Below are 26,738 nucleotides of genomic sequence, written 5' to 3'. Positions count from 1 at the left end.
TTTTATTAAAACACGTTATTAATCTCATATGGCATTTAGAAAAAGTTTCCTGAACCATCAAACTCCAACAAACCGACGATCCAAAAAGTTCCAGTCAGCTCAGAGAAAGCAGTGAGTGTCTTTAAACAGATGAAATTAAAACATGTAGGTAATATTTTTCCATTCTGAACCTTTCCCGGCACTAAAAGTGTTAAAAATCAAAACAAAACAAGTGTGACTAAGTACGCTCCCCCGCGTCATCTACCTTAATTATTCTTAAATACGAGCGCTCCTCTCTCTTCTGGAACACAAACATCACCTCCGACAGGGCGCGCCGGGTCTCAGAGACTCTCCTCCAGGGCCGGCGGGCACGTCAGGGTGGAGACCTGGTGGTAGTTTGGTGGAGGGTGATCAGACGAGCGAGCGTGGTCGGTGTCTTCACACGATGCTGCCGCCGCCTCGCTCGGCCGGCGCTCCCTCATCAGCAGGAGGTTCAGAGATTCGGCGATGCGGTTCAGGGTTCTGTCCAAGTGTGTGATCTGAGGTGGGACAAGTGAAATTTAATATTTATCTACCATCCATTCATACATTTTTACTGAGTAGATGGAGAGTGCTTCCTCCAGCTTTTACACTTACCATCCATCCAAAGTGCCTACCTGACCTTCAACACTTTCAAGAAAAAACAGTAATAATGTATAAAAAGTTTAAGTATTTTTACTATATTCAGTCACTTTGAGAAGCATTTCCTTTAAACCAGCCATATAAGGGACCTTGGTGTTAGTTGGAAGACTATTATGGCACGTTAGGGGTCGCGTCCCTCTGCGCACCCTAGTTTGGCTAGTATCCCCACAGATAATTTACACGCTCCACCTTTCGTTGGGTATCAGCCACCATTGATGACGCATCCTCAGGCTTCCAAAAACTGGTGGAAATGCGGTCGGTTCTCTGAAAAGCACCAAGGTTCTAAAAAGCCTGAACGAAACTGGGTCAAGAACCAGGAACCGGTTTAAGGACCAGGAACCGGTTCAAGAACCAGAGTTCCTTTGGTGGAAAAGCGCTAATGGAGTGATGTTTGGAGCCGATTATAAATCACCAGACGAGCGTCTCTGACCAGCTACAGTTTATACCAGCCTAACACACACACACACACACACACACACACACGTTCACAAACACACGGTGTGGAAACATGGCATGTAAACACCGGCCAGCTCTCCCACGTAGACGCAGATACACAAATATACACACTCCCAACCACAGAGGGACGGCGGGGTGAAGCCAGAGCGGCGGACGCCAGCAGCTGAGAGCACTTAGCACGACTGACGAGCTTCAAACGCGCCGCTTCAAAGAGTCTCAACGGGTCGTTATAAAAAGCCCCGAACCACCCGGGCTAAAGCTAACGATAACATATATGTATAATGTACACGCTACATAAAGCACAGCAGCGGTTCCAGTACACCTAACACACACCATGAGGACAAAAGTATCGGGACGCCCGTCTAATTACTGAATTTATTCTTGTGGTGCAGCCACAACAGCTGCTCACAGGTGTAATAAATCCAACTAAGCAGCAACAGTTTAGGGAGGGTCCTTTCCTGTTCCAGCATAAAGAACAGCTCAGGTGACCCACTCAACACCGACTGACTGATCAGCACCCAGCCATACAAATGTCAGCACAAACCCCCACAGACATACTCCAAAGTCTGGTGAGAAGCTTCTCAGAGGAGCGGCTGTTGTTCTAGCTGGAGAGATCACACAGAGGACGTCCGACAAGCTCACGGTCAAGCGTCCAAATACTTTTGACCATAATAAATGAATGCAGGGTATTATAAGGTTTATTATGATGCACGTTAGTTCGTCTTATTCTAACTACAAGTGTTACACAGTGCATACTTTAGACAGACTGGGAGGTAGGTGTGTCGGCAGGTTTGCGTGTGGGTTGGTTAGTCAGTGGATGGGTGAGTTAGTTGGTTGATAAAGGTGAGGGGAGGCTGAGGAGAATCCAGAGACCCCCGGGGCGACGGTTCGGCAACAGTCTCCAGCTATTTGTTCCTGTTTATGTCACAGACTGTCTGCATCCTGTTTATCACCGCGTTACGTAAAGAGAAGCGGCGTCCTGTCAACACCCCCCACCCCCCCATCCATGTGGGTTTCCTTATAGATCCCCCGTTTCCTCTGACCAACCAAAAGCATGCAGAAGGTAGACTGAGTGATTAAGTGAATGGATGATGCCCTGTGATGGACTGGCACCATGTTCGGAATGTGTACAATAGGGCTCCAGAGCCACTGAGATGCTAATCAGGGTACACCAGGGTGCTAAGGTGGCGAGGTTCTCACAACACCCTAACATGCATGCCCACCACCACCGAGAGTCTGAGCTCTGAAAGAATGAATCTCAGGTGCTACTGACCTGGAAAACAAGGTCAAACAAGGGCAAAAGTGGCAGACGGAGAGACGTAGGCGAGGGTAAGGGTGGCAGAGAGAAGTGTGTGTGTGTGTGTGTGTTCCTGAAGTTCATGTCTGGGATGAGGAGTGTTTGTACTGGGATTTAGGGTCTGAGTGGTGTTTGTTAAGCTCCTGAGTCTTGGTCTGTCAGTCAGGCTAAGAGCCTTCACACACACACACACACACACACACACAGAGCCAGACTCTCTCAGACTAGACTGAACAGGGACACGTGAACACGTCACCTCACCACGTACCTTCTCCTCCATCCTGTTGAGTCTGGAGCCGATAGTGTTGGAGCCGCGGTCTCTGGCTCGCTCTGAAAAACACACAAAATAACAGAAACCATCACTGAATGATGCTCATTAGAAATGAAGTTCCACTGAACCTAAAGGGAGTCTATCCGGCATGACGGGGCGGGGTCTGTCTGAGGTTCGGATACACTGGCGACACCCTAAGAACAGCAAGACCACTGAAAAATCACCCTAGAAACCACCTGAGATACTGTAGTAACCACCTAGCAGTTATACAGCTACAAAGACCATAGCAACCACATAGCAACCCCAGGAATATCATAACAAACCAGAAGACTCCGAAGATTGCATAGCATCCACCCGGCAACCATGTACCAACCACCTGAAACACCATAGCACTTGCTTAGCACCACTCCAGCAACCCCCACAGGTACTAAAGCAAGCATCATCTACGTTAAAATACACTCGTGACTGAATACAATTCAAGCAATTGAGGCTTAAGGGCCTTGCTCAGGGGCCCAACAGTGGCAACCTTCTGTATGGCCTCGTTCTTCACCACACCACGTCTTAATACAGGACAAACAGCTGGATATCTCATGCAAACTCATTAATTAATAAACTGAAATTAAGTTTTAATCCCAGTCTTGTCCTAATTGGGTTAAAAACTGAGTCTGTATTGAGCTGAACCATGACTTTAATACATAATACACATAAACATCACACAAGATTCATCCTCATGAGAGTCTGACATGCCGACAGTACCTGAACTTGTCTGGAACAGTGACATCTTCCCCAGGGTCTGATCCAGTCTAAAGAAGCCAGATAAAGACGGTAAATGACAACACGTACATAATTAAAGTACAGCTATGTTAGTAGGATTGGCTCGAGAGAGCGTCTCACCTCCTCTGCAGCTCCTTGATGCGCACCATGAGGTTCAGATGACCCTGAGAGTACTGCTCGATCACGTCACGGACGTCGTACGGCTTACGAGATTGCTGCAAAGCAAACCAACAGGATCAGAGCATTTATGTGGGACCATCCTTATCCCAGTTTAGTCGTATCCATGTCCTCTGCTGGAGACCCCGATGGTGTACGAGGAGGGTACATTCTCCTGACACACCCTCCCTCTGATGCGTGCCCGCTCCACCGACCCCTTCTTATCCCCCCGTACTTCGATGGAGAGTCACGCGTGTTACAGGCACCTCGGGCTACTAACCAGGGTCTTAAAACAGTGTCGAAGACCACGCCCTCTTTTCCCACCCGGCAGACTAGCGGCTGATTTCGTCTGTTGCATTTTCCGACAGCTTGTTTATTGACCAAAGCAAAGCAACTGTAAAGGTCACCATGGATTCAGAAAGAAATCCTCCTCGTGTCTGTGTGGGTTTCCTCCGGGTGCTCCGGTTTCCTCCCACAGTACAAAGACGTGCAGTCAGGTAAATTAAAGCAATTACAAATGACTTTAAGTGTGTGTGTGTGTCCTGTGATGGACTGGCGATCTGGACTGGTGTTTCCTGCCTTTTTCCCAGTGAATTGGACCCACTGTGACCCTGACCAAGATAAACAAATGCTTGACTATTAGGGGAATCCCCTCACATTCATGTCTAGACTCTTTAGATCAAAGAACATGAAGATCCTCTGAGTCGAGTCTTTGAAGATGAACCACCCACGTCTGCAGACCCCAAACCTTCATGATGACGGAGCACTCGGGCGCTGCTTCCTCGCCCGCACCCGCATCTGAATCCACGGAGGAGCGCGTGCAGGACGCATCAGGTCACATGTTTGATGTTTGGCGTCGTCGCTGGGGCGAGGCGCTCTGAGGAAAAGTGCAAACGTTCACGACTCTCTGTTAAAACGAGAGCAAACGCGGCCGGGAGTTTAGACCCTGTGATCCGACACACCGCCACGGCTGTGCGTTTGGTGTCACATGAGGACGGAGGTGGTGCCGCGGAGGGGGGGGGGGGGGGTTGGGGGGGGGCAGGATTTCAGTGCCGGGGGCAAATGAGAGGGCAGGAAGAGGGACAACGGACAAAGAGAGAAAGCGCAACAGAAAACAAGGATCGAGTGTCGAGTGTCTAATGTGTGTGTGTGTGGGTTGGTTTGGGGGGTGGATGACACCCCGGACTTCGACACACACACACACACACACACACACACATGTGTTTTTACTTTATTCTTGTGAACCTCGGGTTGACAGAAAGAAAGACAGTAAGACAGACAGACAGAGACAGACAGACAGACACACTCCCTCCACCATGCTTCACAGTTGAGATAAAATGTAAAAAATAAAGCTTAGCCTGTAATTCTATACAAATAATCATTTATTCTCTAATTGTTTTCATCCTTTATTAGCCATGTATCCTGGTCAGGGTTGCGGTGGGTCCGGTTTTCCTGGAACACACACCAGACAGGATGTCACACACACAGCATATCGAATCTTGGATCCCAGTGGCAGTGTGCTGTTACCCAACGCTTTATTTATTCCTGTATTATTTACATTAATGTTAGAAATGCAGCACAACAGCCTGAATATCTGATCATGCCACCCTGCGCTGTGGTACAGTGATAAGGTGGCATGGTGATATGGTGGCGCTGCTGCAGCAGGTAACCTCCTCAGTGTTCTCATCGTGCTCCTGGGACTTTGGGACGGTGAGCAGGAGGGTCGGGTTGCTGATGAGTGTAATGTGAGTGCTGATGTACCGTAATGAGCCTCTCTAAAACGACCTCTGATCTAATTTGGGTGTAATTCCTCCCCCCGGTGCCCCCTGTGCCCACACTGAGCACATCTCACAGCTCTTAAAGGTTAATGTTGGTAAGTGATAGTTCACACAACGAGAACATGAAACCCTCAGGAATATTAAAGTCTCACCTGGAACCTTTTTTTAGCCACGAAGTAGCGCATCCTCTGGATCACACGGATGGCGGCACGGTGGGAGTCCCGCAGCCTGCCAAATCAGAAACCAATCACATAGAGGAGAATTAGAAGGAAGGAACAGACAGACAAACAGATAGATGGTCACGGTTTGTGGATTTGTGACATTTTTGGAGTGCTTGTGATGATGTGCTGGGTTTGTGGGGTTTGCAGGATTGAAGGTGTTTGTGGTGTTGGTAGGGTTCATGGTGTGTGTTTGTAGGGTTCGTTGTGTTAGTTAGGTTTGCGTAGTGTTTGTGAGGTTCATGGTGTTTGTTGTATATGTAGAGTTTGTGGTAATTGTGATGTTTGTGGTGTTGGTAAGGGTCATAATGTTTGCGTGGTGTTTGCGGTGTGTCTGAAATCCCTCTGGACTAACTCACACTACGGTGCATCACAGCTTCCAGAATAAGCTCAGTAAGACAATAAGGCTGTAAAGCGCCGGTGGCATCGCTGAGATAACACACACACACACACACACACACACACACAGCTCAGTCTCCTCACACAAACCCAGCCGCTGCATTAGCAACACAATCCTATCAGGCTCGGGAAGGTCCTCAGGTACACCTCAGAGCTGTAATGCTGATGAGAGCCGGGCGTGACCGGCACTTGATCTAAACACACGGCTTTCAACCAGAGGAGCTTTAAACACAGTGTGTGTGTGTGTGAGTGTGTGTGTGTGTGTGTGAGAGAGAGACTCTGATGGGTGATTTCCTCCATGTAGATAACACACAGAGGTTATCTCATGTTAAAGGCTCGTTAGTAAAATTGGAAATGAGAATTTTATCTTGATTTGGGGGAAACGATCCGTCTGTGTGGCTCTAACGACGCACCCAGACCCACATAATTACTTTAGTTAAATAGTTTTGTTAATTTTTAACTAATTACAATAATAAAGAATCTATTTATCTAGTTAATTGACTAATTAATTATTTTATTGTTTAGCTCTCGGGTGGTGCAGCGGTAAAGCACACTAACCCACTACTGCTGAGATCTGGAAATCTGGGTTCGAATCCCAGTGGTGCTATCGGCCGAGCAGGCGTCCGTACAGTGTACATGAGCCTCACCGCGGCGCTTCCAAACACCAGCCCATGTTTTCCTGCCACTCAGAGCGTCGCCGTGTTATTGAGTCTTCACTCAGATTCACACGCCGAACACCGGAACAATACCTGCCATGTCGTCACGGCGGGGTTCAGATTCAGCGCCGGCGACCCGCTGCTTCCAGGAGGCCTCGGCTAATCACAGCCACAATAACACAGCGCTCTGGAATCCCACGCCCGGCGACGCCCGGCATTCCTGTAGACGGGTACGGGGCGGAGCCAGCGGTGGTATGTCAGGGGGGCAGAGAGACACAGACGGGGGGAGATGGAACATGGGAACCGACCCATCTGTCCAGGAGAACACGGCGATTGCTCTACCCATCACGCCCCGCCTACCAGCACAGCGCCGATGCTCTGGTGACCTCAGCCGGGTCACCATCTGTCCCCGGTACTGGCACAGAGCCAGGCTAACGGATATACCGGCATGAACGGAGCCACCGAGGAGCACAGAGGGCATGAGATACCCTCATACAGTCGTCTGTATGATACACCATGTGCTCAAAAGTATTCAGACACCTGAGCATGAGCTATTCAGCTGGAACAACAGCTCTGTGTGTGGGAATTTGTGCCCGGTCAATCAAAAGATGACAGCATTTGTATTTATTTGGCTGGGCGCTGATCGATCAGTCGGTGTTCCGGTTCATCCCAGAGCTGTTGAGTGGGGCTGAGCTCAGGGCTCTGTGCAGGACTCTGGAGCTTCTTCATGTCTTTACAGGAAAGGACCTTCCCTAAACTGTTGCTGCAGTCGGAACCATGAAATTTCCTTTCTTTCACACACACACACACACACAGAGACACACACATTCATTCACAAACACACACACACAAACACGTAAACACACACACACACACAAACACACACACAGAGACACACTCACACACACACACATATATAAACACACACACACACACAAACACACACACAGAGACACACTCACACACACACACACACATATAAACACACACACACACACACATACATTCACAAACACACACACAGAGACACACTCACACAAACACACACACAGAGACACACTCACACACACACACACACACACATACATTCACAAACACTCACACACAAACACGTAAACACACACACACACACACACACACAGAGACACACTCACACACACACACATATATAAACACACACACACACACATACATTCACAAACACACACACAGAGACACACTCACACACACACAAACACATACACAAACACACACACACATTCACAAACACACACAGAGACACACTCACACACACACATATATAAACACACACACACACACACATACATTCACAAACACACACACACACTCACACACACACACACATACACACACATACACACACACACACATACATTCACAAACACACACACAGAGACACACTCACACACACACACATACACAAACACACACACACAGATCTTTAGAAACTCAGGAGCAGATCCCAGTTGATCCCGCCATACGTTTTGTTAGCGCTGAGAGCCGCGGCGGCGTGTCACGGCATGCGTGCTACACTGGCGGATGTTGTCGTGGCCACAGTGACAGTCGGAGTCACAGCAAAATAAAGATCAAAGGCACGCAGCATGGGACAGGAAACGGCCACGCCCCTGCTGCCATCAGTGCCGGGCTCTGGATGTCCCGCCCCCGGCACTGCACACACACATGAGCGCACACACACTGACTGCAGGTCTTTGTACTGTGGGAGGAAACCGGAGCACCTGGAGGAAACCCACACAGACAGAGAGAGAGAGAACATGCAAAACTCCACACAGACCTGGGAATTGAACCCAGGACCTTCTTGATTTATTGAAATTCAGGTCTTTATGTTGGTGCCGCAGAGCTGTGGGATCAGGACAGAGCTGTGGAGTGTTATCAGAGCAGATCAACAGGAAGCTGCTCCGTTTCCTCCAATCTAATCATCACTGAGGCTGTAACAGACACACAACAGATACACACACACACCAGCGCTAACACACACACACACACACACACCAGTGCTTACAAACACACACACACACACACACCAGTGCTTACAAACACACAGCCGCAAACACACAGTCATAAAACCATAACGAGGTGCGTACACACCATCAAACAACACAGAACAACAGAGACACACGGGCGTGGCTCTGCTTTCATCTCCTCTCTGTAGCGTTCACTCCACAAACAAACCCACACACACATATACACACACATACACCTACACACACACACACACACACACATATACACACACATACACCTACACACACACAAACACACACTGTGAGCTTCTTCACTGGAGTTTCTTGGTTTTTAAACCGAGCTATTCTTTATGTCTTTATAGGAAAAGACCTTCCCTAAACTGTTGCTGCGAAGTCAGAACCATGTCATGTCATATAAATGATTTATTACAGCTGTTAGTAACTGTAGTGTCTGAAACACGTGAATTAAGTCATTAGAAGGGGCGTCCTGATACTTTTGACCATATAGTGAGTGTTCAGTTCAGCTCTTTTTTCTCCCCCCTCACTGTCTGAATATTTAGCCCTTGGTAAAGCTTGGTGGGGTGCGAGTGTTCCTCTTAACACCACACCGCTTACATCATCGACCCGAAAACCCAAAATGAACCTCTGCGCTCAGTCCAAAAGAAATGCAGTGAGAATGCGACAGTGTCCCGAGAATGCTTTGTGTCCCAGAATAGACCCCACGTGATCGGGCTCTGTTACGACAATACCCCCCCCCCCCCAATACACCGCCCCTCCCCCCCTCGGGCAGGTCAGAGTGCACCCTTGTCCTCGGCGCTCGAGTCAAAAGTTGAAGTGCTTTTGTGTGTCTGTGTAGCGCCGCGGGCTCCGGGGGAGGGAGCGCAGGGCCGTGGTCCTAAAAGGCTGGAGGGGCTAAGAATAGCCCTCCTGCGGGGGGAGGGGAACAGAACAGGGGGGGGGGGGGGGGGGTAAGAGGCTTTCGCTCAATAAAGCACGCCAGCCCAAACATTGCCCCCCCACCCCTCCACTCGGTGACGTTTATTATGAGTGGGAGCTGCACGACACGCACATGCCAGACTGATCATGACTGAATACAGACTGGATCCTGTACGATCCTCTGGAGTAGATCTGGAAAATCTGGGGACGTCACACACACACGCACACACACACAGAGATCAGGCTTCTGAGCTATTAGATGTGGATCTGATGGTGCGTGTGAGGGTGAGGGATCTATTAGATGTGGATCTGATGGTGTGTGTGAGGGTGAGGGATCTATTAGATGCGGATCTGATGGTGTGTGTGAGGGTGAGGGATCTATTAGATGTGGATCTGATGGTGTGTGTGTGAGGGTGAGGGATCTATTAGATGCGGATCTGATGGTGTGTGTGTGAGGGTGAGGGATCTATTAGATGTGGATCTGATGGTGTGTGTGAGGGTGAGGGATCTATTAGATGCGGATCTGATGGTGTGTGTGTGAGGGTGAGGGATCTATTAGATGTGGATCTGATGGTGTGTGTGAGGGTGAGGGATCTATTAGATGTGGATCTGATGGTGTGTGTGAGAGTGAGGGATCTATTAGATCTGGATCTGATGGTGTGTGTTGACTCCGCCCCTCTCTCAGTCCCTCGTTAGTCCTGACTCACTGTAACCAAACGCAATTACTGTTAACGAGGAGAGAAAGGGCGCCGTGACGGACCACATAAAGAGAAGCACTGAGGCATTAGAGTGCCAACGGTCCTGTCCACACACACACACACCTCAATGTGTTAATAACAGGACACCCCATACCACACACTCCGGCTTTTGGACATGTTACTGATATCAGTCTGGATGGTCCTTTCATCTTTGGGTTGGTGGAGTACATGACGTCCATTTCTTCCCAAAAAAGATCCAAAGTTCTGATGAAAAACATGAAATATTTTGGGTTCTTACTGTAAAAATGTAAGTAAACTTCAGAAAGAAGTTTACACCCTCTGTCCCAACATTTTTGGGTTATAAGCACTATGTAAATAAAGATGAAAGGTGTTGAGCGGTCGCTCCTCCTCACTGTAGGAACTCAAACGTTATCGTAACTTTTATAAATAAAATCCTGAACTCTTTTACAAAACGACGACGTTTCTGAGCAGCACAAGTCCGCCCGGGCCCCGGGGCCATTTTCCCGATAACATAAGAGCGTCTGTAACAAAGCCGGCATTGCGGTTTAGGCTCAGGAGCCGAGCTGCTTGTCAATCAGGCCATTGTTGGAGCGTGCAGGGGCCCGGACAATGGCCCTTTGTCTCGGGGCTCGGAGAGGATGAGCGGGCGCGGCCTCGGCCACAAGAAGCCCGTCTCTGTTCGCCGGGGATAAATCAATCTATTGAGCTTTTGGTAAACCACACACCCCACTGTCACCAGGAGAGAGGGGCAGACGTCCACTCCCTCACCCACTCCCTCACCCACTCGCGATCGGATTCCACCGCCGCTCACCTGGGCCGAGCCGGACAGCAGGTGTCGGTGGCGTCATCTGATCCGCACGGCCGAGCAGCTCGCATTCTAGTACAAGTATCAGGAAAGGGGAGGCGGAGTCATCTCAAAACCACAGAGTGAACACAACTGTTGGCTGTTAGGTGCCACCCAAAAAACTCTAGGTGCCAGGCAGGATCACACCCTGAAAAAGGTGCCAATCTAGCCCACCAGTGCTGAGATCTGTCAGCTCTGCTATCAGCCAGCCAGGCGCCTACACAGACACACAATTGGCTGAAACAGGGTTCCTCGTCGCTGCGCAATAGCGACCTCCGCTGACCAGTCGAGGCGCTTGCACTGGGGCATCAGTACCCACAGCAAAAATTCACTCAGTCATAAGGATGAATAGGAAAGTGCCTTCCCCAAACTGTTGGCACAACTTAAAATGCATATTTATACACCTGTTAGTGGTGGGTGTGGCTGAAACGAGTGCCAACGGATCTCCCTGATGCCCACGTCGCTGCAGCACCCACACTAGCAGCTGCACCGTCACGAGCATCATCGATCATCTCAGGACAAAATCAGAAACCATCAGTCTGAATGAACCTCCCACATGCCTTCAGTGGCACATGACTCGAACCCGAGGCATTGTTCCGCCCCCACCCCCCGGACAGGCAATCTGCTTCAGCTGTGGACACGGGGACGAGACCCCAGGACCCCCCTCGCTCGCCCCTCTCCTAAATTAACGGGCCAGAGTCAAAGGTCGGTGCAGGAGAAGGACCAGAGCGGAGGAACCCTGCACAAAATAATAATCGTAAGGATTTAATCCGCTCGAGTCATGTGACGTCCTGATCACAACCCAAAATGTGCCCTCATGCGCCCTCATCCGTGAGAGGTGGGGGGGGGGGGTAAAGAGAGAGGGAGGGAGAGGGACGGAGGACGAGACTGAAGGAAGGCCTGCTGTTACCGTCACATCTCAGCGTGAGGCGAGTGAAAGCTCATTAAACTCCAAAGATCAAACAGATGCAGGCGGCGACAAGAGAGCCTTTGTGCAGGACATGTACCGTGTCCACCCGAAAGAGAGGCGCACCCGAATCTGTCCCTGTTTCAGATCAATATTTACATCAGGATCAATATGATCCACACATCAAGGGGATTTGTTCCTGATGTTTGGATCAACGTCAGGGCTTCTGTGCAGGAAATGGTCCTGAAACTGGACGGTCCTTCCCCAAACTGTTAGGTTGCTGTCCTACTAACACAGAGTCCCACCAGACACAACTGTGGTGTGACCGGATACCTCAGAAACAGCGCCTCCTGCTGTCAGGTTGGGGCAGCAACACGAGCTGAGTACACTACACGTAAGAAAAGTTGGTCCTCAGACTGCATGGACGTCCTGCCACCAGCAGAGGGCGCCAAGGTGCACAGCACACCAGGGCTGACATCTCAAGCTTGTGAGTTCAAATCTCAGCTCTGTTAACGGCAGGCCAGGTGTCTGTACGGACAACGGTTCGGTGGGTGCGCCGTATGAATTCCTGCTGCAGTTACGCCCTCTGCTGGCTGATCTATGGCGCTGCACAGAGATGGGGGATAACAGAGGTCAGTGACTGGTATGAACCTGGTGCAGGTGAAAAGAAGCGGTCTGTGCTGCATGCGTGTCGGAGGGGGGGTGTGTTAGTCACGACTCTCCTCAGTCAAGAGTGAAGCTCTGCAGCAGTAGAGGGGAACTGGATATGACTGGATTGGGAGGAAAATTTGGGGTAAATATTGGATCGAAGTTGCTGGTGAGAAAATATTGGCAGTGGTGACCACTGGGGGGGGTTCTCAACCCGAAAGAGCCGAGGGTGCTTTGATTCACCCCACCACATGTACTATAATACAAAAGGAAAGGGTTCCAACACACAGCTACGCCACCCTCTAGTGGCTGATAGTGGAATAACACCACTCATCAGTCACGCCTTCCTTCCTCTGCTCCATTTACACCGACTCCAGCATCACAGTAAAAGACAGAGCTCCTGACCTCACACGCCGGTCAGTGTTTACGCCCCGCTGAGAGGAATGTAAACATCAACAGGAGCGCGTACGCGTCCCGACTAATAGCGCACTCGCAGGCAACCCACCGCCACGGGAGTCCCACCTGTTCACACGCACGTAATGATCCGGTCATGATCAAGAGATCTGGATTCATCTCGACTGTCCGCTGCCTAGAGATCAAATAATGGATTTCATAGTATGTCTGTGGGAATTTGTGCCTATTAAGTTAGCCTCGCTGGTCAAACTGTGTCCTTTTCCACCTGGAACAGGTCTAAAATTGATTAAATCAGTAGGTTGTTGGATCGGAGACCTCAGTCAGCCCTGTCCATGCCAGCGGATCCGTGGTGATTTTTGGACGTGTGTTGTTACTCACTGTGAGACGTGAGTGACGGGCTGGAGGTCGGTGTCCTTCTCGTCCAGCTCCAGATCATCGGCGAAGCTGCTGCTCCTCTGCAGCGGGGGGTCGGGGTGCACCTCCAAAAGCACCGGGCTTTTCTTCACTACCAACACACATGGAATGATCACACGCCCGATTATCAAACACACGAAACACAACCTGCACATCATTACAGACCTGATCACCAGGGGACGCAGCAGAGATCTGAGATCTGGTTACCTGGAGGAGGAGAGAACTGGAAGGACGTTATCGAGGTCCAGGAGTGCTGGGTTTCTACGAGGGGAGAGAGACACATCAGCTTAATAAACCTAAACCTTTCAAACCACAACCAACCACTGAGTTCAGTCCACATGCACCAATCAGAGCGCTCCATCATGCTGCTAACAGAATAAAACATTCAGATCAATAGAGCAGTGATAACGTGCTACACTTCCACCCAACACACACACAGTGACGCGATTTTGTACATCATGCAGCGTCAGACACCGAAAGCCGCTCACCGAATCTCCTCTGAGCGTTTAGCTCTGCTACCGGCGACGATCAGAGAAAGAGAAACGAACCCCATCAGTTCAGATTCACCAGCGTTAATCACAGACTGATCAGGTCTGGACAAAAAACTAGAAACGGGTGCTAGAGGGGAGGGCTGCAGGTCTGTAGGGTTCTAGATGTTACCTGAGGTTACGGTGCTGTACATCGTGTCCTGACTCTGATCAAACACAGAGTCGTAGGTGATGCTCGGGACCGGGGGAGTGCTCGGACCCTCGTCCTTCTCGCTGTTCTTCTTCCTCCTCGGCTTCACCTTCAATTACAAACATCAAAGAGCGGATTTATTAAAAACACTAAAGATTATGTTACACTATATTAATCTATACGGTGCACGATGTATGTTTAGTGTGTATTTTGTGTATCCTGTGTGTATGTATATGGAACAGGAATGACGGACACTCCTCACAGTTTTCTTCATCTTGAAGTTAGACGGTGAGGGGGCGGGCGGGGCCGGTTTCTTCCGTACGAACATCTTGTAGGTGGGTGAGTCTGGGTTCTCTACGGCGAAACACCGCCAGGACGTCTAGATCAGAGCAAAATAAATCAATCATTCAAATCTGAGTCGAACCCGAAATCAGCTCGTATCAGATCGGATCTAATAACGTCTCCGAGTCTGATCTGACCTGGATGAGACAGGCGGCGGCCGGGATCTGGCGGTTGAAGTGTTTCTGTCTCTGCTTCTGCTGCACCTTCAGAGCGAAGCCGCTTCCCAGAATGCCCTGCAGGTAACGATCAGGTGAGAGGAGGGCGGCGGCTCAGAATTATGGCGTTAGATCGGACGCTGAGAGCGGGACTTACGGCGGGGAGGGCGAAAAACGACATGGCGAAGACGGCGAAGCAGGAGCCGATGGTCTTCCCGATCCAGGTCTGCGGCACCTTATCACCGTAGCCTATCGTAGTCACGGTAACCTGAAGCATGCCCATCGTATGAGGAAGGGTACAAACAACAAACACTACACAACACTGCACAATACTACACAATACTGCACAATACTACACAACACTACACAACACTGCACAATACTACACAACACTGCACAACACTACACAATACTACACAACACTGCACAACACTGCACAATACTACACAATACTGCACAATACTACACAACACTGCACAATACTACACAACACTGCACAACACTGCACAATACTACACAACACTGCACAATACTACACAATACTACACAATACTACACAAACACTGCACAATACTACACAATACTACACAACACTGCACAACACTGCACAAACACTGCACAATACTACATAAACCTTAGTCGATGGTAGTATAAAGTGTTCCTACCACGCCCCACCACAGAGCATCAGCGTAGCTGGAGAACTCGGTGATGCCGTCGCTATCCACCGCGTCTTTCTCCGCCAGGTACACGAAGTAGGAGCAGAAGATGAGCCCCAAAAACCCAATATACAGCGTCGTGATCAGCTCCTGAAATCCACAGACACACCCGGTTAGGGGTGGGGGGTATTTGATCTGATCTCCTGTAGATCAGGACGACTAAACGCTTGGTCTGAAATGTTCTCTTGCCTGTCTGTGGATGAAGACCACCGATCCCAGCAGCCTCCAGGTTCCTCCCTGACGGTCCACGTGCAGCATGCGCAGGATCTGCAGGAAGCGGATCCCTCTGATCCCCGGGACCAATAACAACAGGACAGGATCAGTACCAGGCATGAGAATGATCCGGAAACATCAAAACTAAACAAACATGGGTGCGGTTACCTGACGGCGGAGGTAGCGAAGACCTGACCGTTAGAACCCACCGAGAGAACGATGACCGACGCCACCACCACGATGAAGTCTGCGGCACAAACACACACAAGAGGGCGCTGACGAGTAAATAAATAAATAACGCACAAAGCACAAACACCCGGGCGAGTGAATCTGGTCTCACCGATGATGGAGATGGGCTTCCTGGCGAAGCGGAGTCTCCCGCACACGCCCACGTACTTACTGCGGCATCCTGCAGACCACAGCCTCACCACGTACTCCACCCCGAAGAACACCACCAGCACGATCTCCTGGTGAAGCACAGACGCGGTTAGATCTACGACACGACACCAAACTAACCAGGGTCTCGATTCAGTACCGCACTGAATAACCAGTAACCGGAGTCGCCCGCAGAAAACAAAGCTGCACCGTGAGGTTCCTTCTGTAGGGAGCGCCGATAAGATTCTGGTATCATCAGCAAACGATTTTCAGGGTGTGGACCAGCGAGAATCCATACTGCACTATATGGTCAAAAGTATTTAGACACCTGATTGTGAGCTCTGCTTTCTCAGTCGATGTTCCGGTTCATCCCAGAGCTGTTGAGTGGGGCTGAGGTCAGGGCTCTGTGCAGGACACTGGAGTTTCTTGCTGGAACAGGAAAGGACCTTCCCTAAACTGTTTCTGCACAGTCAGGAGCACATAGTTTTCTTTATATGAATGATTTATTACACTTGTTAGTGACTGTTGTGGCTGAAATACACAAATACTTCTGTCCATACAGTGCATCCTAGTGACATTGTAGGCCTGCAGGACCAGGTTTTGTACCACTCCTGCTAGCCTTTGTGACCCCTCTGAGAAAAAGGCTATAAACCATCATGCTAATTAGTAATTCTGTATAACCGCTGTATCCCATGACGTCGTGTTTCCTCCAGAACCCTGCAGCTTATTGGACTCTGTTCTTCTGATTATTTCCGTCTCGTCTTTGATGCCGGACACAAGCAGAACGAATCAGAGTCCAGCTCATTTCTTTTTTACGGTGCCCGCTCTGAACTCTCCTTTGATCTTCGCCTCCCCAAATAAGGAGCAGTGAAATATCCGAGCAAATATGAAAGGAGCCACCGAGCAGCGCCCGTACCCCGAGGTGAGACGCCTGAACTCGCCCGATCTGTCCCGGTGACTCGGCCTACTGAGCATCTAATTAAATCTGGGCGAGTGACCACACTGACCAGCTGTCACCCAAAAGAACCAGCGGGCACCGCGGGGGGCATGAGAGCAGCTCACAGTCTAAAGGAGAACATAAAGGACCAGATGTACGACCTCCCTGCGTCACCACGGCGAGTGGATTTCCCATCCGGAATGCAGCTGGAATGCGCTTCACCAACCGGTACGGCAGGAGGCTGGTGAGGGTCATGTGACCTAGCGAGGTAACGTCACGTTTTCATTACCGCCCAGCTTCCAGCGGCGACCGATTCAATCACATCGACCGAAAAGAATCCCAAAAAGTCATATCGTACCGGAATGAGTGAGTCCAGGGGTCACGGCTGCATGTTTACCCATAATGCACCCACAGAGCCAATAACGAACCAAAGTAAAGGTCATCAGCTGCAGTCTGGACGATGCCATGCCAACCACACTGGCATACAACCATGACCAGACACACCCAAGACCTCGGGTATTCAGGATTTTAAATACAAGAGCATCAGAAACCTGCTGAGAATCTCACAGAGGAAGATGATCATCACTGAGAGAGAGGACGAGACGGCCAGGAGAGAAAACAACTACAGTCCCGCAAGTTACGTTACTCTGGCTGTCTTTAAATTTAGTACTCTTAGAATACAATAATGAAAATGTTTTAATAAATAAAAAATAAAATAATAAAAATGTTTAAATAAATTAATAAAGAAAAGAATACTTAATTTTTTAAAAATAAATAATAATAAAAATGCTTTAATAAAATAATAAATATTAAAATAATGAAAATATTTTAATAAATTAATGAAGAATAAAATACGAATTTTTTAAAAATGAATAATAATAATAATAATAAAAATGCTTTAATAAAATATAAAAAAGCTTTAATAAAATAATAAAAATGCTTTAACAAAATAATAAAATAATAAAAAATGTAATTGTTTTAATAAAATTATAAATAATAGAAAAATTACATGTTTTAATAAAATAATAAAAAATGACATTGTTTAAAAAAAAAAACGAAAATAATAAAATAAATAATTAAAAATAATAATTAAGTGTTAATAAAATTGTAATAAAATAAAATAAATAATAATAAATTAAATAATAAATAAAAAGAATAATAAAAATGTCTTAATAAAATAATGAATAATAAAACTATTAAAATGTTGTAATAAACTGATGAATAGTACTGTGATTCAGGAGGCCGTAGCTACAGTAGAATCACAAGAGCACAAAAGAACGCTGTTTCCTAAAAGAGGGCGGTGTGGGGGTGTGGGTGAAGTGTACGGTACTGTCCCTCCTCACGCCCTTTACAGGCCCGAATATTAGCGCTCAATATGTAAACCAGCGGGTGAGAGGAAGTACTTTCACCTACTAATAGATTCTGACTGGGTAATAAAACTCTTTATTAAAGCTCACTGGATGATGTTTCGTTTCTCTCGGTCACATGAATGACAAACAAGGTCACGTGAAGGTCGGCGTGTCCCAGTGAAACATTAGCGGAGCTGGATGTAGAGATGGAGATGAGTGAAGCGCGGTGGCGGCGGCACTCGTTACAGATTCATCTTTGTGGGGTTTACAGGTTTATAGCTGCTCTTTAGGACGCTGAGATTTTAATCACAAAGAGGGCGCTGGGCGAGCTCCTGATCTCTGCGGTGTGGGGATCGGCGGGTACCGGCCTCCGCGTCGACTTCAGCGCCTCGTTAGCGTGAAGGCGAAGCTTGGCGTCACCTATCTGACCTCTCTGTGAGATACAGGGGGGATTAGCGCTCGAATTCACGGCTCGAAGTGTCGACGCTTCAGCCCGGTGAAACGTCCAGCGTGAGTTCAGGCACCTCACGACTTCCTGACAGATGTTACACATCAGCCTGGCATCAGGTGGCACATTACGAAGTACAAATGGGGTACCCAAGTGGCACCAGCCACACCTCCGGATGTGACTTCCTGCACCTCATCAGCAGGCGTGTCCAGTGTGGGGTCAGTCACCTGGAGAGGATCACACCTCAACGCCCGAATCACAAAGGGTACAGCGGCTCGACCGTCAGCGGAACAACGGCGGGTCACACGGCCCTGACGGCTCCACCTGATCACCTGATCATTAATACTGAACAAGATCTTAGTTCCTCTAACAGGTTCAATCACTGACTGATGATGTTTAAAACCACTACACAATTCTACACAATCTGAGCAATTAAGGGTTAAGGGCCTTGCTCAAGGGCCCAACAGTGGCAACCTGGCAGTGATGGGGCTTAAACCAGCGACCTTCTGGTTGTTAGTACAGTACCTTAACCACTAGGCTACAGCTGTACTAGATCTTGCTTTGTGCACAGGGGTACAGTCATGCCTGAACAGTAAAGGTCCTTCCCTAAACTGTTGCTGCAATGTTGGAAGCATATCAATCCCTTTATATGATTGATTTATTACACCTGGTGGGGCGTCCCAATACTTTTGACCATATAGTGTACATGTAGCTCCACTTCAGGCATGTTTTGCTGGACAGCAGGTAATAACGCAGCGCAGCACGACCCCGGCTGCTCGGGTTCGATCCCGGCTCGGCGACACCTAGCAAACACCCGAGGCGTCGGACGTCAGCGCCGCCGTGAAGCGTCCCGTGTGACCTCCAGCACCTCACGCATCAAACGTCGCCGCCGTCACCTGACAGAACAGAACCCGCCCAAATCCCAGGTGGGATGTTACGAATTACAAACGAGCGGTAGCGCTCCCATCAGCAGGACAATGCCATGCTAATCTGGGTTCACGGGTCAGAGCGTTAGCACCCCGGCACTGACGCCGCCGTTATCTGCTGATCAGTATTAGATCTTAGTTCTTTTATTTAGATTAGATTCACACACACACACACATGATCAAGCATAAATCACTCACGATCGGGTGTCCCAATACTTTTGGCCATATAGTGTATTTATAATGCATCCAGGGATCAGAAGAAACTGGAGCTTTTACACATAATGAATTTAAAGGGTTTAAACTGAGTCGTGCTAAACCAGATCTGGACTTCATGATCAAATTATCATCTTTTATTGTTTATATGACCAAAAGTTCTGAGTAAAACCAGTAAAACCAGTAAAACTGTGTTTAGTTTTTATCTGGATGAATTAAAACAAAAATAAAATAAATAAAATATAAATAAACGGCTGATGTGTGAGCGCATGATGGCAGGAGAATCTCGAGTTTCTGTCTTTGTTAGGACCAGCAGCTGTGAGGCGAATACACACGGCCGTCCTCATTAAAACTGGGAGCACTGGGGGACGGGGGGTGGGGTGGTAATGGGGTTCGGCTCTACACACCGACTTCCTGTGAGATGAACGTGCTGCCGTCAGCACCGAGCGCTCGCTCAGTAATTCTGGTTTTGCGGCCCGACGTTCGAGGCTTGATTTAAGTGATACAGAAAAACGAGGACGCCCGGGGCCTCTTCATCCGGGACGCTGGTACCCAGCAGCATCACCCAGCCATGCCGGGCGTCGTCTGTGAGGCTCACGGCGTAGCTTTAATCCCTTCTAGCCAGTCGACTGACTGACCTCTGACCTCCAGCCAGGAATCGCCACGCCGTACTCTCTCCTCCTGTTTCTCCTTTCGTCTTGTGATTAGGTACGATTGTCAAAAAAAAAAATCGTCGTTAATGCAAAGACAAGAGCCGCTAACGTCCCACATGACCTCAGAGTATTGATCTTCTCATGTGAGACGCGAACCTAAACCATCCAGGAGCTTCATTAGCAAAAGATCAGAAACTGAATGGATATAATTATGAGCTTTTTATTTATTAGGATTTTAACGTCATGTTTTACACACTTTGGTTAGCTAACATCTGAGTAGGTTCTCTACACATACTCTAGTTTCCTCTCACCCTGGAAAACATGCCATTAAGTGGACTGACTCCTCATTTAAGCTTGTTTTCTTGCCTTGGGACGGAGACCAGATTTATAGTGACACTACTGCTCAGTAAATGTAATGCACTGGCGCCACCTGCTGGACTATAATCGCAATAACACCAAGTCTGGCAGATTCACTCAGCATATTTTGCGACGTGGATCTGTAAAGAAGCTGAATAACTAAATGAAACCCACATAGATGTGAGGAGAACATACCAAACTCTCCAGACAGTGACCAGAGGGAAGTTCATAGAACTCTGGTGCTGAGCGACAAACACACTATTATGTATAATAAGCACAAACAATTTTAATAGGGTGGTATGGTGCCTGTGGATGTGGACACACTAACCTGGTCCCCATGAGTGTGGTTTATAAGCTGGACCTCTGAGCTGTGTGGTGATTTAGCAAGACAAATGAATTAAGATGAAATGTTTAAACTGTTTATACAAGCTTCATGTGTTCAGATGTTATCATTTTTAAACAGTAAATGTTGAACTCACCACCCAGAAGAGGGTTTCCTGGGCGAGGGTTTGATACTGTTCAATAGTGGAGAGCACGCTGAGGATCAGACAGGACAGGACGATCAGAAACCTGCAAACACAACCATTCATTTAATAAAGGAAACAACCAGTAATGCACTTATACTATTCACACACAAACCAAACTAATCAACTTATAAATCAGCTCATTTACATTTAAATAAAAGTGAAAATAGCCGCAATTCTGCTACCCAAACTATCCTAATCTTTCATGTATTAACATTAAATAACATTGTTATTATATTAATCAGGTTTAATTATTAAGTGCATATTGCACCGCATGAGTAACCGTGTAGTTCATAACATGTCCAGCAGGTGGCAGCGTTGTAACACAACAGGCCCGTTAGTATTAAAACCACAAACACAAATAATCTTTTGCAGTAGATGCTAAACCTCCCTGCACTTTCATTCATTCAATTCATTCAATTTTTACTCAATTCTTCCATCATTATTAATAACTGCACTGTAGCTATACAATATATGTTAAAATCAGGTTACTTTCTATCTAGGTTATGTTTGTGCTGTTGTTTTTATTTATACTGTTGAATGTTTATAGTGTGTGCCTTTATTGCTGTATAAAGCTACAGGGACAGTAAAGAATCTGTCTCTATCTGGATGTTAGAACTTAATGTGGCTGGAACATGTGAATTCAAAAATTAAAAGTGGTTTAATGTGGACAAACACAAGACTTTAAACCTCTTCTGTTAGGGCAGTGCTAGCGGTGAGGCCTGTGTGTTATTAATCACAAGGTTGAGGGTTTGAATCCTGACTAATAATCAGACTCGCTGATTTAAAATGAATGTGATCCTGACTTCCACATGATCACGAGCCTGCACATTAAATACTGTCGACAGACGAGAGACGTCAAGGTCAGCCGGAGTATTTACCATCAGACCGACCGTTCATGACCTCTGATACCAAACACCACTACTGGAATTCCCTACTGGTATATTATTTCATCTTATATCATTTTATATCATCTTATATCATGGTCAAACAAACGACACATTTTCATGAGGATTTTATAACATTCTGATGTTCTAAATCATTCTGAACTGCTGGTGTCACCTCTTATCTTTTCTCTTCTGACAGAGAGGAACAGAAACGGTCCTGAATCAGTAATAATAATGATGTTATAATAATGATGTTATAATAATGATGTTATAATAATGATGTTAAATCTGGATCAGAGCTGATCAGAGTTTAACTCTTTATATAAACTAGAATGAAGATTTATTACGTGTTTATTATTCAGAGCTGATTTTATTTGAATTCTGTTCTTTACTCGGAGCTTTTTTATCTCTCACACGAGTGGAAGCGTCTTATAAACCCGTCACATCCTGATGATAAATTCTCTCTTTTCTTTTATACTTCAGTTCCGCAGCGATTTAAATCAAACACACACCAGGATCAGATCAGAACCCAATAAAAGGGGTTTAGTTTAGTTTGGAGTGATGAGGTCACACCATGGGCTATGATATCACACCACAGTACATGACATCACACCACAGGACGGCGTTTTCATCACGGTTCTTCATGTACTGGGATTATTACTGCAGGATCTCCAGCATTTTAAACCTTATAGAGCAAAATAAACTAAATCTGTATAAATAATAAAGCCAGAAGCATTTAAACACGTCCAGCTCTCACAGCTCTCATTTTTATTACCGTGACACCGCAGGAGATTTAGCATGTTCACACTAATAAAACACGTTTATCTAAAAGTAAAACCGCCACATTAAACATTTTATTTCTGGAGAAGAAACACGTCTTAATGAATAAACATTTTTATGTGATTACAGTAAAATCACGAGTGTGTGTGTGTGTGTGTGTGTGTGTGTGTGCTGAGTACCATGACGCAGTACAGGAGTGAAGTTTCTGAGCTTATCTATGGAGAGTAAAGTACAGGTTTGTTAGAATAACACCAGGTTGAAGGTCATCACATCCACACGCTTGAATACCACAAGGTCACCTGTGTGACGTCACGCTGGACCAACAAAAGCTCCCCAGACTTCCTAAAGTACCTGAGATAAACCTGTTTTCTTTATACAGATAAGCTGATTTTACCTTCGGACATGACGCTCGACAGGGACACGAGCCGCGCCCTCCACGGTCACGCTTATTAACCAGGATTTTACATCATTATCATTATAATACTTTATTATTATTATGTTCTTGAATATATAAACATTTATTTAATATTTATTATTTATTTATTATTTATTTATTATTTATTTATTGTCTTTATTAAATTATTTATTTATTTATGATTTATTTACTATTTATTTATTATTTATTATTCATTTATTATTGAATTATTTATTTAATAATAATTTATTTATTATTTATTTTTAATAAACATTCAGACTGGATTTCACGCACCCTCATCATCAGCTAACATGTACCTGCACTATTCACACATCTGAAGGGAACGTACAGAGGAAAACAAGTGAGCAGCGGGCGGCGTGCTGCACAGCTGCTACCATCACAAAGGACGTCCAGCTGTTAGCTGTCAGCGCGCGGGGAGGGGGGGGCGTAACGAAACGCTACGGGGATCCAACTGTCAAAAACTCATCTTCATCCGAATGATAAAAACACGTCTGTGCTTCAGGAGTCACACAGATACAAACGTGTCACTGTGATACCAAAATCCTTCAAATCATTGTGCTCGTGGTGTAACCGTGTCGCACCAACGGTCTTCCAGCGTCCTTCACTTTCAGATCTGCACAGAATTCCCAACAGTCTGTGGAAACCTGATCAGCTTGTTCGCCGACGCTGAACGTTCATGCAGATTCATTCCTCAGGCAGGATTTCGGAGCATCTATGGGAATTTGTGCCCGTTTACTCCAAAACGCTGCTGTGAGGACGGGCCAAGAACAGGCGGGACCACAGCCTGGCTCACCATCGACGTCGAATTCATCCTAAATGTTTCCTGCAGAGTTAAAGTCGGGGTCTGGTCAGTGGTCAGGGACAATCTGGGTTCTTAAAAATGGTCTAACCATAAATGTATGGACGCCTTTAGCAAAACGTGCCTTCAAAAGTCCACCTTAAAAATTCATGTAAATCCTTTGAATAATTAGCTGATTATATGATCTGTAATACAAAAACTGTATTAAATTAAAGAAAAATGTGAAACAGCAGCATTAACACTGGCGCTCTGGTACTTTTAGCCCCCGCTGTGGGGACTGTGGTCTCCTCTGGCTCCGGGTACGAGGCTGGAATATCAGCAGGATCCACCACACACCCTGTACACTCATGTAAACATGCTCACACATGTGAGTGTGGTCGAGCTGTAATGGTTAAATGTCTCTCGTCCCTCTACACTCGCGGCTTTGCCGTCTTTGGAGCTCCGATAAGCAGATCCACATTCCTGCTGCCACAGCACACACACTCAGACGAGAGGAACCTCACAAACCTCCAACCTCAACCAGCTCTCCTCCTCTACCAGCTCTCCTCCTCAACCAGCTCTCCTCCTTCCTGCCTTTACTTTCTCTTCCATTTTATCCATTTTATTTCTGCATGTTCTACCATTTCCCCCCAGACCCCGCCCCCTTTTAGTCCTGTCTTTTCCCATCCAGCAGACTAGTGGCCGATTTTGTCTGCTGCGCTGTCTGCCCTGCCGATCGTGCCAGCTAGGGAGCGCTGGTAGCAGAGCTGAGATTCAAACTTGGGGAGTCCAGAAACCCCAGCGCTGGCTGTTCTAGAGCTGCTATACTGAGTTTAGAACGGATACAGCTGCATTCTAGAGTACTAACAGTTGATCTGAACTCTAGAACTGCTACAGTCTCTAAGTATTAAAGTACTAAAGCTGCAATACTGAGTATTCTAGAAATGCCACAATGGCCATTCACACTGGAACTGAAACAGCTGAATATTCAAGAACTGCAAAAGGTGCTCAGTATTCTAGAACCACCACAAGTACTGAGTAATAATCTAGAACCACAGTTACTGTGTGATCTAGAAGAGCGTTCAGTGCTCCAGAGGAACGAATTGTATTTTTAAGGACCAGAGAAGATGAACGCCTCGCTAAACCCTGACTGCTGATTGGAGGTGTTATCTCTGGAGCCGAGCGTACAGAAGCTACACCGACAGCAGTAGGCCAGGGGGTCAGCGGGCCCCCCCGGGCTCCGGAGAGTGACCGCACTGCTGCCAAGTTTAGCAGCCCATTATCACCCCCGCTGCTGCCAGAGACAGAGAACATGACAGGCTGGCGGGCGGCGCCACCGTTCTGAGCGTTCCTCAACACACGCCGTCCACGGCCGAGCCAGCTGCAAACGACACTCATCACACTCGGAGACGCCACAGTCGTCACATACCAGGATTTTACCCAGGAGACCCTGCTCACGCCGGAGAGCCACGCCCGTACATGTCAGACACCAGGTGTAAAGTGAACGTGTTAAAATTACTAACGCGCTGGTGCTACAACACTCATTTCTTCTTTGTGGCGTTTAAATTCACACCAAAGCAACTGTTACAATTACAAAATACAGTGACAGCAGCTGAGGATTAAGGGCCCAACAGGGGCCCCACAGTGGCAGTGGTGGGGCTTGAACCAGAAACCTTCTGATTACCAGTCAAACAGATTGGTGTATTTTAGTTGACTACATACATGCATTCATTTATTCATTCACTGTCCTTATTACTACCACTTTATCCTGGTCAGGGTCTCAGTGGGTCTGGTTCGTCAGAGTTTGGAACACTAATCACTACAGTAGAGAACGTTCATGCACAAGAGTTTAAAATCATGTCTGTACCCTGTGCCAAAAACTGGGCATCAGAGGGGCACACACACCCCTAACAGAGTACCCGTCCAGTGCAGGGCATCACACACTCACTCACTCACTCACATTGATTCAAATATGGTACAGTTCAGATGAGCCAATGTACCTAACAGCATCCAACCACATTAATAGAACAAGAGAGTAACCAGCTGTGTGATTCGAACCCAGATGTACTAGAGCCGCGCTGCACCTACACCACACGCTGCTGTACTCACACAGTGAAGTGATAGACGAAGCACTTCCAGCCCGACGGTCTCTCCAGGAAGTTGTACACCCGTCCCTGCAGGTAAGCTCGGGTCAGCGCGGGTCGGGTCGCGCTGTACACGGAGACGCGGTGCCCGTACGCGTGCATGTGAGAGGCTCTGCGCTGCTGGGTGGCCTGGGCACCGTGCCCACCCTGCACCTCCGACATCTCCAGGACTCCCGACGGCGAGCCTCCGATCTGCCACGAACCTGTCGCGTTACTCCGGACTGCCGCGGTTCCAGGATGGACCATGCCAGGGTAATGCCAGAAGATCGGCGTCCTT

General features: G+C 47.6%; 1 protein-coding gene across 1 annotated transcript; it reads right to left on the bottom strand.

Moving 5' to 3' along the window:
• kcnq1.1 (potassium voltage-gated channel, KQT-like subfamily, member 1.1) lies at positions 1-26,738 on the bottom strand. The gene is made up of 18 exons (XM_062989652.1): positions 26,427-26,738; positions 21,392-21,482; positions 15,995-16,121; positions 15,823-15,901; positions 15,631-15,727; positions 15,391-15,531; positions 14,883-14,993; positions 14,708-14,803; positions 14,491-14,607; positions 14,211-14,337; positions 14,039-14,065; positions 13,758-13,811; positions 13,515-13,641; positions 5,545-5,620; positions 3,579-3,673; positions 3,441-3,487; positions 2,682-2,743; positions 1-518 (listed from the first exon to the last, which is right to left on the bottom strand). The coding sequence occupies exons 1-18, from the start codon at positions 26,705-26,707 to the stop codon at positions 321-323; spliced, it is 1,953 nt and encodes a 650-aa protein (XP_062845722.1). The 5' UTR covers positions 26,708-26,738; the 3' UTR covers positions 1-320.

This window comes from Trichomycterus rosablanca, chromosome 27 (genome assembly GCF_030014385.1).
Source record: "Trichomycterus rosablanca isolate fTriRos1 chromosome 27, fTriRos1.hap1, whole genome shotgun sequence".
NCBI lineage: Eukaryota > Metazoa > Chordata > Actinopteri > Siluriformes > Trichomycteridae > Trichomycterus > Trichomycterus rosablanca.
Note: the sequence above shows the minus strand (reverse complement) of the source record. Positions and strands in the feature narration are given on the sequence as shown.